The sequence below is a fragment of the Trichogramma pretiosum genome, unplaced genomic scaffold (genome assembly GCF_000599845.2).
Source record: "Trichogramma pretiosum strain Unisexual culture from Peru unplaced genomic scaffold, Tpre_2.0 scaffold10, whole genome shotgun sequence".
Taxonomy (NCBI): domain Eukaryota; kingdom Metazoa; phylum Arthropoda; class Insecta; order Hymenoptera; family Trichogrammatidae; genus Trichogramma; species Trichogramma pretiosum.
Genome location: NW_019641652.1, coordinates 2,219,438 through 2,231,164, shown reverse-complemented (window position 1 = coordinate 2,231,164; position 11,727 = coordinate 2,219,438). Strand labels below are relative to the sequence as shown.

The 11,727-nt window shown below is 44.8% G+C and overlaps 3 protein-coding genes across 3 annotated transcripts; 1 reads left to right on the top strand and 2 right to left on the bottom strand.

The window, feature by feature from the left end:
* Positions 1-18: 18 nt before the first annotated feature.
* LOC106658997 (MAM and LDL-receptor class A domain-containing protein 1-like) lies at positions 19-3,887 on the top strand. The gene is made up of 7 exons (XM_014381256.1): positions 19-614; positions 706-1,532; positions 1,621-1,797; positions 1,869-2,298; positions 2,374-3,464; positions 3,548-3,713; positions 3,802-3,887. The coding sequence occupies exons 1-7, from the start codon at positions 488-490 to the stop codon at positions 3,840-3,842; spliced, it is 2,859 nt and encodes a 952-aa protein (XP_014236742.1). The 5' UTR covers positions 19-487; the 3' UTR covers positions 3,843-3,887.
* On the bottom strand, positions 3,734-5,353 carry LOC106659000 (serine/threonine-protein kinase nekl-2-like). Its single transcript, XM_014381259.2, has 5 exons — positions 5,096-5,353; positions 4,935-5,025; positions 4,685-4,852; positions 4,311-4,616; positions 3,734-4,231 (listed from the first exon to the last, which is right to left on the bottom strand). The coding sequence occupies exons 1-5, from the start codon at positions 5,146-5,148 to the stop codon at positions 3,914-3,916; spliced, it is 936 nt and encodes a 311-aa protein (XP_014236745.1). The 5' UTR covers positions 5,149-5,353; the 3' UTR covers positions 3,734-3,913.
* Positions 5,354-5,446: 93 nt separating this feature from the next.
* On the bottom strand, positions 5,447-9,611 carry LOC106658998 (OTU domain-containing protein 5-B). Its single transcript, XM_014381257.2, has 13 exons — positions 9,442-9,611; positions 8,450-8,634; positions 8,274-8,369; positions 8,102-8,193; positions 7,871-8,016; positions 7,624-7,775; positions 7,378-7,533; positions 7,137-7,293; positions 6,843-7,054; positions 6,614-6,733; positions 6,410-6,538; positions 6,166-6,340; positions 5,447-6,086 (listed from the first exon to the last, which is right to left on the bottom strand). The coding sequence occupies exons 2-13, from the start codon at positions 8,585-8,587 to the stop codon at positions 5,959-5,961; spliced, it is 1,701 nt and encodes a 566-aa protein (XP_014236743.1). The 5' UTR covers positions 8,588-8,634; positions 9,442-9,611; the 3' UTR covers positions 5,447-5,958.
* Positions 9,612-11,727: the final 2,116 nt, after the last annotated feature.

Below are 11,727 nucleotides of genomic sequence, written 5' to 3'. Positions count from 1 at the left end.
AAGAACCGTTATTATTAGAAGTGAACTAGGTATATAAAAAAAGGAAAAAGAAATTTCCGGTGTGGCAAATCGGCTCGTCCCACGCGAGAGAGAGAGAGAGAGAGCACACGCACGCGTGTATAATTGCAAATGCAGCGCGCAGTGCAAGTGTGCGGCCGATGCATGCGAGGTAGTCGCGGCTATGTGCTACATATAGCTACAACACGGCTATCGCACGCAGAGCTCTGCACGTAATGCGACGCGCACACACACACACACAACAATTGTAGGGCATTCATGCCTGACGTGCGCTGACCCTTTATTATGTATAAAGCAGCTCCGCGTACGCAGGTAGGCTTTGGCCCGCCGCGGCTCGACGCAACTAGTCCACTCTCGCGTGTCCCGGTCTCGCCTGCGTACGTATACATCGTCGAAAGGATGAATTTTCTCGCGCCCGCCGCTGGTGACACGATCCAATTGGGCCTCAGCATCGACAATTAACGAAAGGATGACGAGAAAAGTGTGCGGCATCGTGGCGCTCCTCTTGATAATAATCGCCGAGGCCGAGCTCCTCTTCTCCTCGACCATCAAGCCCAAGCGCTTCGGCGCCGATGTCTCCTACTCGCTGCTCTACGGTAAGTCACTTATACCGATGCGGTGCGGCGCTCGCGCGCGCGATTCGATCTCGATGCTCGAGTTATCCCGCAGCGATCGCGTTGATTGCAGGCAAGAAGCAGCAGCACTCGGAGGAGCGGCTGAAGAGCTCGAAGCGCGTCTCGTCGTCCTCGAACTCGGAGGAGCTCGAGTCGTTCGTCGTGAGCAACAGCAGCGGCAAAAGCAAAGCCTCGAGCAAGCTGATCTACGACTCGTCCTCGGGGCCGATCAGCGACATCGAGTACGCGAGCTCGCCCGTGGCCCTCGCGGAGCAGCCCCAGCAGCAGCAGCAAGAGCAGCAGCATCGGCTGCCGCTGGTCGTGCCGACCGTCAGCGTCGACGAGGCCTTCTGCGACTTTGGCCCGCTGCCGTCGCAGTCGCTGTGCGAGTGGCAGGACGGCTGCGGCTCGGTCAAATGGCAGGCCAGCACCGGGCTGACGGCCAACTGGCTGGGCGGGCCGACGATCGACTCGACCAGCGGCACCCCCGAGAGCGGCTACGGCTTCGTCGAGACGTCCAAGAGCTCGGAGAGGCGTTCGAGCGTCGGCCAGAGCGGCTTCCTGCACAGTCCCCAGCTGGCCAGCACGAGCGTCGCCGGCACCTGCCTCATGTTCAAGTACGCCATGGACGGCCTCAGCCCCGCCGGCATGAGGATACTGCTGCACTCGGGCTACGACGAGTTCAGCTCGACGATAAGCAAGTCGAGCGGCGCCAACGAGACCGCACCGCCGGGCGTCTACTCGTGCGGCAGTGCTACAACTAGCCAAGGACCCCTGCAGAGCGTCGCCGCGGCGAGGCAGTCGCGCCTCGACGAGCGCATCCTCTGGAACGCCCGCTACCACGACCTCGGCACCTGGCAGCAGGGCCAGCTGCTCTACACCTACCCGGATACCCACACGGTGAGCCCTAGACTTTACTCAAATTTATATACTCGCCCATTGCCGAGGGATTCCTTCCTCTATTCGTGCTCGAGTCCCTTGATTGTAGCTGATAATCGAGGCCATACCCGTGGACGAAAAGGACCCGTCGCGATCTTACCGGGGCTACGTGGCGATCGACGACATCGACCTGCAACCGGGCACGTCCTGCGTAGGCTTCTGCAACTTCGCCGGTGGCTTCTGCGACTGGACCAACGAAGCCGAGGACGACTTTGACTGGTCTATCGTAAGCACGAATATGCAATAGCACGAATAGCACAAGAGACGTGTAAAATACACTGGAAGGTACAATTACAGAGCCGAGGGAGCAAAAACCCGACGACCGGGCCGGTGACCGACCGAACGGACTCGAGCACGGGGGGCGGCTACGCCTACATCGACTCGGCGTATCCTCGGCGCGCCGGGGACGTGGCCCGGCTGGCCAGCGTCGTGCTGCCGGCCAGCGCCGTCGACTCGCCCCAGTGCATGCACTTCGCCTTCCACATGTTCGGCTCGGGCATCGGCCAGCTCGGCATACACCTGCGGCACGCGCGAAGCCTCGCCGACGACGTCCAGGCCCAGGAGATCTGGCGGCTCAAGGGCAACGCCGGCAACTCCTGGTTCGACTCGCGCGTCACCGTCGCCTCGACTCAGGACTTTCAGCTCATCTTCGAGGCCAGCGTGGGAAACACGGCCATGGGCGACATCGCCATCGACGACGTGTCCTTCACCAGCGGACCTTGTCCCAGTGAGTCGATATAACATATTTGCCTTACCAAACTTGACCAACGGAATTAGCTAATTGGGGGGCGCGCCTTCGCAGCTTCGCCGCAAGTAGCCGCACCGGCGCATTACCCGCGGGATTGCGCCTTCGAGATCGACGAGTGCGACTGGATCAACGGGCGAGAGTCGAGCGTCGGCGGCGGCGGTGGCGGCGACTCGTTGGATCCCTTGCCGATCGGCGCCGGCTCGGCTGGCTCCCCGTCGGCCGGAAGTCACCACTCGAGCGGCCGGAACCGCGTCAACTGGGAGCGCGTCTCGCAGCAGAGCCTGAACTCGCGCCACCACCGCAAGCCCCACACCCTGACGACGACGAGGCCCCGCCAGGAGTACTTCATGTCGCTGCAGAGCAACAGCCGGGGCGGCAGCTCGGCCTCGGCCTACCTCGTCAGCAGCGACATCAAGTCGAGCCACCGTAGCAACAGCGAGCCCCTCTGCCTGAGCTTCTGGTATCTCATGTTCGAGTCGTTCATCGACGCGGCCGGACCGAGCCTGGGCGTGCTCAGGGTCCTCGTGCAGCCCGTCGGCGACGGCATCGACTCGGCCCTGCCCCTCTGGCAGCTCTACAACAATCAGGGCCCCAGCTGGCAGTACGGCCAGGTGACCATCGGCCCCGAGAAGCGCGACTACAGCATCGTGTTCGAGGGCACCTGGGGCCCCAACCGGGCCAACGGCAACATCGCCATCGACGACATCGCCTTCTACACGGGCAACTGCAGCGTCAAGCCGAGCAGCGCCTCGGTCAGGCCGCAGGACTGCAGCTTCGAGAAGGGCCTCTGCGGCTGGGAGAACCAGACGAGCCCGTCGAGCGGCAAGAACGACCCGAGGCTCCAGTGGCAGCGCGCCTACCCGAGCCATCGGCCCGCCCAGCTCCTCGACAAGACCTTCTCTTCGCCCGGCGACTTTGTCTTCTTCGACATCTTCTCGCCGAATCAGAGGCGCGAGGTCAAGCTCAGGTCGCCCCTCGTCCAGTCGTCGGCGGCCCAACAGCCCTCCTGCTTCACCTTCTGGTTCGTGGCCTTCGGCGTCGAGGAGTCGACCGAGCTCAAGATCGTTCTCATGTCGCCGAACGACGACGTCGACGCCAACGACTCGCAGGAGCCCTCCGGCGAGTTCGACGATAGCGAGCAAGTCGTGAGTTATACACAGCTAGTCCGTCGAATTTCGTCGACACCTTTTTCATCGGAGCTAATAAACATTTATTTAATCATTTTTAGCTTTGGTCGCTGACGGCCAAGGGCTTCAACAATCCAAAGCCCCTGTGGACGTGGGCCCAAGTGACGATAGAGCCACGATCGTCGTATCGTCTGATTTTGCAGGGAAGCGCTAGTAATGGAGGATTCGCCATCGACGATATTAAATTTCAGTCTCAAGCTTGTCCAAGTAATTATTACACTCGTGCCTTTTTTTCTAGCCAATTGACATTGCAATTTATTTATCACGCGTTTCTTTCTGTATTGTTAATTTTCAGCGAGACCAGCGGAGGCGAGGCCAGCTTCAACTACTCCGTAAAATACACAAATCGAAAATAGCTCAACAACGAATAACGACCTCGATCATATAAATAACATAAATAATATTAACTACGTACAAATATTGTCATTATAATCTTTTGTTTGATCGCTCGATTTATCGCAAGACTTGAGATAAGGCTGGAAGATCTTGAGATCGAAAAGCTCATCGGGCACCGAGTAAGCCCGGCCGAGATTCAAGTAAACCCTCGCGACGAAGGGCAGCAGGTACGGGCAGAGAATGAGCTGCTTGGTGGTCGGCCGGCGACTCGGCTCCTTGATCAACATCTTGCAAACGACGATTTTCGTCTCCTTCGACACGTCCAGCTGTTCCCTCTGAAAGAGTCTCGGCTTGTTTCGGCAAATCATCTCGATGATTTCTTCCATACTCTGAAATGAGCGTGTGACTCGTCGGTAATTGTTCGGCTACGATATTATAGATACAAAATATCTTTTATTATCAAAGTACCGTCGCTGGAAAAGCCAAATCGAGCGTCAGCATCTCGTGAAGGATCACGCCTAGGCTCCAAATGTCGCTTTTGAAGTCGTACGGCTTCTTCTGCAGCATCTCCGGGGCTATGTAATAGTAGGAGCCGGCGTGGCTCATGTTGCTTTCCTGCAGGTCCCTCGAGAGGCCAAAGTCGCCGATTTTCACGATATCGCCCATCCGACCGGTCAGCATGATGTTGTCCGGCTTCAAATCTCGATGCAAGATATTGTTCGAGTGTATGTGATTGACTCCTAGAACGACTTGAGCGAACAAGTACATGGCGTCCTGTTCGACCAATGTTTCACTCGTTTGCTGGCATTTATCGGCTTCCATAATCGGCAAATAATACTCACGTTCTCGGTCAAGGGGCTCTTTTGCTTGTCCAAGAGATTTTTCAAAGTGCCGTTGGTCGCGTACTCCATGAGGATGAAAAATTTACTTGACTCGCTCCAGGCGCCGTGATAAGCTACGACATTTGGATGGCGCAGTATCTGCATGCACTCGACTTCTGCCTTGATCATCTTCGTGTATAATTGCCCATAAGATTAATTAAACTAAGCTTACGCCCTTGCACATCCGTACATAATATATGCGTGACCTTACCTTATTGATTATTTCGTTTTGGGCATTTTGCTCTTGAGCTTTTATGACGAAAGGCTTTCCATCTTTGCGACGTTTCACCAGGTAAACCTTACTATTGGTCAAATTTCGAGTATACTAAAATGAGGAATGGAATTTTTTCTTAAATTTTCTCGTTTTCTTACCCAAAACTTCCTTCGCCCAAGAGAGTTTCAAAATCAAAATTGCCTGTCTCCATTGTGGGATAATTTTTCGCACTTTTTGTTCTCGAGTATGTATAATATGGCAATGAGCACTGGCAAGCGAGGATAAAATTACGATGGGTAAACAAAACAAGATTTCGTGACGCCTCGCGGTCACTCGAGGTGCCTCTTGATTGTTTACATTTTAAATAGCTTATACATTACGGTAACATTATATCTTTTTGTCCTTTCGCGTGCACAGATTTAAGTTTAATTCATAATGTGGTATAGAAAATGAATAGATAACTGTTTACTTCGTATAGTAAATATGATTTTATTAAAAAAAAGAATAAATTACTTTTTATCGCCATTGACAGCTTTCAATTTATTATAATTTTTATGATAATGATTAAGTCTAAATTTATAATTACCGCTACATTATAAGATCAAAGATCATTCATAAAATTTGAGCAACTTAAAAGAATAATCTTAACTTTTAAGAAAGAGAGAGAGGAGAAGAGAAAGAAGGTGTATATGTACATTATATCATACAATTTTAATCATAAGTTTCGAAAATTAAATAAAAACTTTTTTTATAACGTTGAAAAATAAGTTAATAATGATTTCGCTTCATTCAAACCCTGATACTGCATCAATTTCCAAAACATAAAATTTATAATTTTCATTAATTACGATTTTTTTCTAAAGCTTGTCTGCACGTCACCGTGCAACGTGCACATTTATATAAACAAATTGATTTTTGTGTGGTCTTTTTTTTAAGCACACAATTATCGTCATCAATATATGCATGTATAGTACATATACAAGAGTTTTTCTTTGTAACATTGAATGATTTCGAACAATTTTCAGCTTTTGCTTGAATCGTCTGCACTATTCGTCGAAGCACGCGATTGTTTCAGACTGTCTAAATATTCTTGTTGTGACGTGGCAAGTACTTTAGACAAAATATCACTGTCCTCCCAATCAGTTAAACCTGGAAATTTAAACAATAATTGTTATTTCCCATTGTAATTTTGTAATTTATAGCTACCAAGTTAATAATTAAAAAGTACCAAAAACTTCAGGAGGCAGACGGTTAACAAATGCAATTTCATTCGATGCATTAGTTTCTTTGCTGCTGCCAGGAACAGGTTCTTGTAAAACAGAAGATGAATTGACAGTGGACAGAGGTGCTGATGCAATTTGATGTTTTGGGGATCTTTTATTGTATCTGATACCATCACTTCCCTAAAGAATGATTTAATAAAATTTAGAACAGTCCAAAATTGATAATATTATAAATGTATGAAAATTTACTTTTGTTGCAGTATCTGGAGAGGAACAGACTGATTTGGGAGGAGAAGTGTGTCTCCTTTGAGATGTTCCTAGAAAATGACTATTTTGAGAACTTGTTATAGTACTTGTAGAACTAGCACTTGTTGATCTCTGAAAAAAATTTAAATCAATTGTTATTCAAAGTAATTATTCAATGATAACATTTTTTACAAATTGAAAACCAACAGCTTTTCTCATTTCATTGTCTCGTAGCCATTGCAAATAGCTTTCTCTGGCAACTTGTTCTTCAATTGCTTCATTTGTAGCTTCCCAGTCAGTAGCTTTTATTTTATCTTCAAGCATCGTCTGAAATTCAAAAAAAATAAATAAATAAATAAAATAAAAATAAGCGTGATATAAATATTGATTTTAATTGAAATAGCCAGATAGAGCGACTCAGAATATTAATGTTTACCTGTTCAATGTGTAAGTCTTCGCTTTGTCTAACGGCGTCGGAGACTAATGCTCGATCAGCGGCACCAGGACTATATTGAGGTAGTCCAAGACCAACACCAACCGTCGCCTTGTAAGGATCTACAATACTATTGTAATGACTTCCTCTTTGATAGGATAATCTGATAGGTTCGTTATCAGTTTTATGTACTCCATGGAAAATATTTATTGGCTCTATAAAAAAACGAAACGAAAGAAAGTTAAAAAAGCTTAATCATTTTAAATGGTACTTTAATAAAATTAATAGACAACATACCAGTGCTATAACAGAAAACTTCAATACTACGATTATACATTTCTGACATTGCTTGCATTTCTATATGATTTCCATGAACATTTTCTAGTCGTTTTCTGTCAACATAAGTAGAAAAGTCTTCAGCAACAAAGTTTGAAAAAAATTCTCGGTTTGCATCCTAAAATAAAGTTATTATCAAGGAAAAGAATAGGATTAGAACTAATTTGATATAATCTTCAATTCTTTTTTTAAAGCAACATACTAGATAATCCATGCAGTGCTTTCTGACAACACTATGCATATCTTGATCACCATAAACTTGATCAGCTATGGCTCTGAACAAGCAAGCTCCATCTTCTCCCATTTTTTTTATAACAAACCCTCGTTTTTTCATTCTTTTTTCAAACCATTTGTCTCGCTATATAATAATTATTATAAATTATAAATTTACTGTTGACATTGAAATTATACATAATCATAGTAAAATAAATTTAGAATTGTCTCTTACTTCTTGCCATTCTGCAAGGGTTAAATTAGGTCCAGTTCTACCAGTGTATTCATCACCACTATTATAACCATTTACTTCGTGTTCATGTTCATGTTCTAAATCTGATGCAGCTGTTGCAAGAGCCATCAAGCTTGAAGTAGGACTATCATCAGCTTTTAAAATATAATAAAAAATAAATTATTTTTAGGAATATGATATACTTAATAATCAAATTGATTATTAGGTTTTTACTGTAGGTCGCTCATACCTGTTGAAGAACTACTGGGAGTAGTTGGTGGAGTGGACTGCCTTTCATGCTCTCTTTCTCTTTCTAGTTCACCAGTACTGTCAACACTGGAACCACGTACTCTATCTCTTTCACGTTCTCTTTTAGCACGGGAGACTCTACAAGATCTAGAAAAATTTTTGTGATTTGCTTAAAGGCTTCTAATGCGTAAAATTTTTGGTTTAACATAAAAATAAATTCTTAATAGCTTACCTGTGTGGACTGGATAATCTACGATGACGTTTATTTATACCAGAGCTAATGGGTTCTTCAAAGTGACTCTCTTCTCTGCAGTCTGCATTTGCCTAAAAGTATTTAAAAAGTTTTTTCATAAGAATACATAATTTATGAGCAATGAACTGATGGTATACTCGTAAAAAATTACCTCATATGAAACATTGTTGTTATGTATAATTGAGTTAGTACTGTGATCAGCTTGTACAGTATGTAAGTCTACTGCAAAGCCATTAGCTGCTCGTACCTTTAAAAAGTATCAAGTATTTGAGTGAAGGATAAAATACTTTTGATAAAAATTTCAAATCATGAATATTTAATGATTACCTGATAAGAGGAATTTGGTATAGAAATTGGAGACTGGGAACCAAGATCACTTTGCACACCATCGACGTCTGAACTAGACGAAGTATCACTACGTCTATCTTTTTGAGATGGCTGCTTCTTTTTTGACAAAATCGTCATATTGTCCGATCCAGATGAACGTCAATCAATTGAATATTTTCAGCCTGCTGTATAAATAAAAGTAGTGAAAAAAATCTGTTTTAGAAAAATTGTTATTATGATTAGATGTAACTTTAGCAATGCTGACGCGATGATGATGAGGTACTTGAAGTCATTGAAAGAAATGATTCTAATATTTACATTAAACTACTCACTCAGTGAATAAATATGACGTAGATGACAGTGATATTATTTATGTGTTATGGTTCAAGTAAGAAAAGAAGAAAATTTCGCTGGATAGTAGCTACAAGATCGTGACGGATTAACATGGAACTGATTTAAAAGGAAGTCGAAGAATCTGCCCTCTCTCGCACACACATAGACTATGTGCGATATTACTTGCTGATTAGGTACATACATCATATATCTATATAGCTAGGTGAAGGCATACCTATTTAGCTATGTACATACTGCGCTACGTATATAGACGGATGTGTATACATATGGACGTCGCAGACAAGAAGAAGAAAGAAAAGGAAGGAGAACAAGCGAGGGAGCGAGCAACGTTAGAAACTCGGGTTTGCATAAAAGTAGCTTTCCGATAGTGGCCATAATATTGACGTTATCCAGTGGATCCACTCACTGAACGTCGAGCTCGACTCCGAATTCTCGCACATGCATACAAAGAGACGACACAAAACACTCACTCACAGCTCGCACACTCTTACAGATTGACATAGGTGAAGGCGCACATACACAACACATAGACACGAGGGCGATATGCTCGACTGAAATATCACACACACGCACACTATTTGGATGATAATTTCGTCGTCCGTGAATACTTGTAGAATTGCTCGATATACTTATCGTACCTTTTTCAGCCGACCGCGCGATCCAAGGGACGCAAAGTCAAGATACGAAGGGACAAAAGAAATTGGTCAAGAGCTATATCGATACGAGACTTGGAGAGATAAAGACGGAGAGAAGCAGTAGTCATACTCTCTATATATGCCTCGATTCTACTCACTGAGCAACTGCTGCTGCTGCTTGCTTGCTAAAATTTCGCAGCTGCGCGCTAATGTAAGCCCGATGTGGGCTTGTGTGAGTGTATACCATGTATGTTACTATGCGTGTACATGTAGTAGTTTGCTTATATTTATGTCACGTTACAGATATACACATACTTATACTCACAACATATAAGGCGTATAATAACAATAATAAACGGATGCGTGCGCACACATCGCGAACGTGTGCGAAATATAGTGCGAATTTTGTGTACTGTGAGAAGTACCGCATGGTACTGATGTTCAGTGGCTTCAGACTTCAGAGTGCTGAGCGCGAAACACAACCGTACAGGCGTTCGCAACACCCACGTTCGATTACTTTTTTACCCTGTTTATAAACTATAAAAATGCCGTACTATACAGCAAAAAAGCAGTAAAAATACTTGCGAATGTGTAAGTTCTTATATGAACTAAGGTATGCTATATTTCGATGAAAGAATCTTGATCAATAATAGTCGTTTGAATTCTTTCGAAATCGACAACAAATATATCGCATCTTTGACTGCGAGCCTTGTAAAACTGAAAATCGTTTTGTATAAGATCTAAATTGACTCCTTTCCATTCATCAAATGACCATTTTAACTTTTGATTCAGAAGAATGGGTAGCCTCTGTGGTGCGACGAGTTTACCGCTATGGAAATTTAGCCTCTGACTTATCGCCCAAAAATCGTGAGATGATGTCTGAACATTCGCATGAAACTCGTCTTGAAAATCATTTTTCTTCATTTCGAAATCGACGCAATGCGCGTTAATGAATTCAAATGAGGGACTTTTAATTTGAAAAACCGAAGCAATTACTGCATCAGATAGCTCGAAGCGCCATCTCGTCTTGTCGGCTAACCGCTAACGTTCAGTTCAATACTTTCTCGATCATGTAGTACGAATGCAGCACGCGGCGACACTGGAATACGGCATCGGTCATTCAAAATCATTTTGAGTGAAAGTTTTCTCCAGAGAAGGTCGTTTTTGAGTGCAGCGTGTTACAGTATATCTATAGTCTATCTATATATAGGTTAAGAAATACGTTTGAATCCTGTGTGTAATTTTTAAATTAGTAAAAACAAATAACTTCTACTGATATAAAAATGAGGACTGACATCGATCCAACGCGTTTAAGTGAAGCTGACAGATTATTTAAACAACGGTTTACTGATTGGGGTAATGTACTTTATATGGTTAAAATTGGAATCGACGACGACTCAATCATCGACACCATGTACGAAGATGGAATTTGTGAACAAGAAGATTTAGAGTGGTACTTAGTGCGTTCCGTGTTGGATAAACGAGAAAGATTGATCAAATTGTTGACGAAATGTGACCTCGAGATCAGACCTACCAGTAAAGTTGGTAAGAGGGTAATTAGTACTGCAAAAAGTAAAAATTATACTCAGTGCCTAAAGTGGATATTCGGTGAAAATTATGTCCTACCTGCACCTCAACCCGAGCCAGCAGCAGCGCCGCGCAAAGAGCGCAAAGAGCACCACGATCTTTCGGATTACGAGTCCGATCTAGACTCGGATCTTGAATCGGACTACGGATGGCCTACTCCAGCTCAAGTGTCTAAACTCGAACAAAGGCCCCTTGATGACTGCAGGGCGGAAAATCACGTTCCAGCGTCAAGTGGTAACGGTATTTCTGAAGGTTCTGCACAGCAAAGAGACCAAGGCCCGTTCACGGAAGGTAGCTCCGACGAAAACGACGATCGCCCGCGTACTGAGTATACAAATAATCGGGAGCACAACAATGACATGCTGGTAAATTGTATGTTCGACGCTCATGAGCTCGCTCTTTTTGGAGAATATGACGATGATGACGATTTTAGTAGTATGTCTGAAGATGACTATGAAAACAAAGAAAATGAAGCCGTAAATGAAGTAGACATCAACGAAGCGGAAACAGATTACAGCGATGAAGATGATAGTGACTACTGATCGTGATGACGATATCTAGTGCCTAATAACAAAAATAGATTTTGTCTGGTTATATATTGGATTGAACCTTTGGATTGCCGAAAATCCTGTATATAGGCTCGATCTCTGATATGAACTTTGTATATATAGATAATACGTATTACAGAAGATTCTTTTAGTT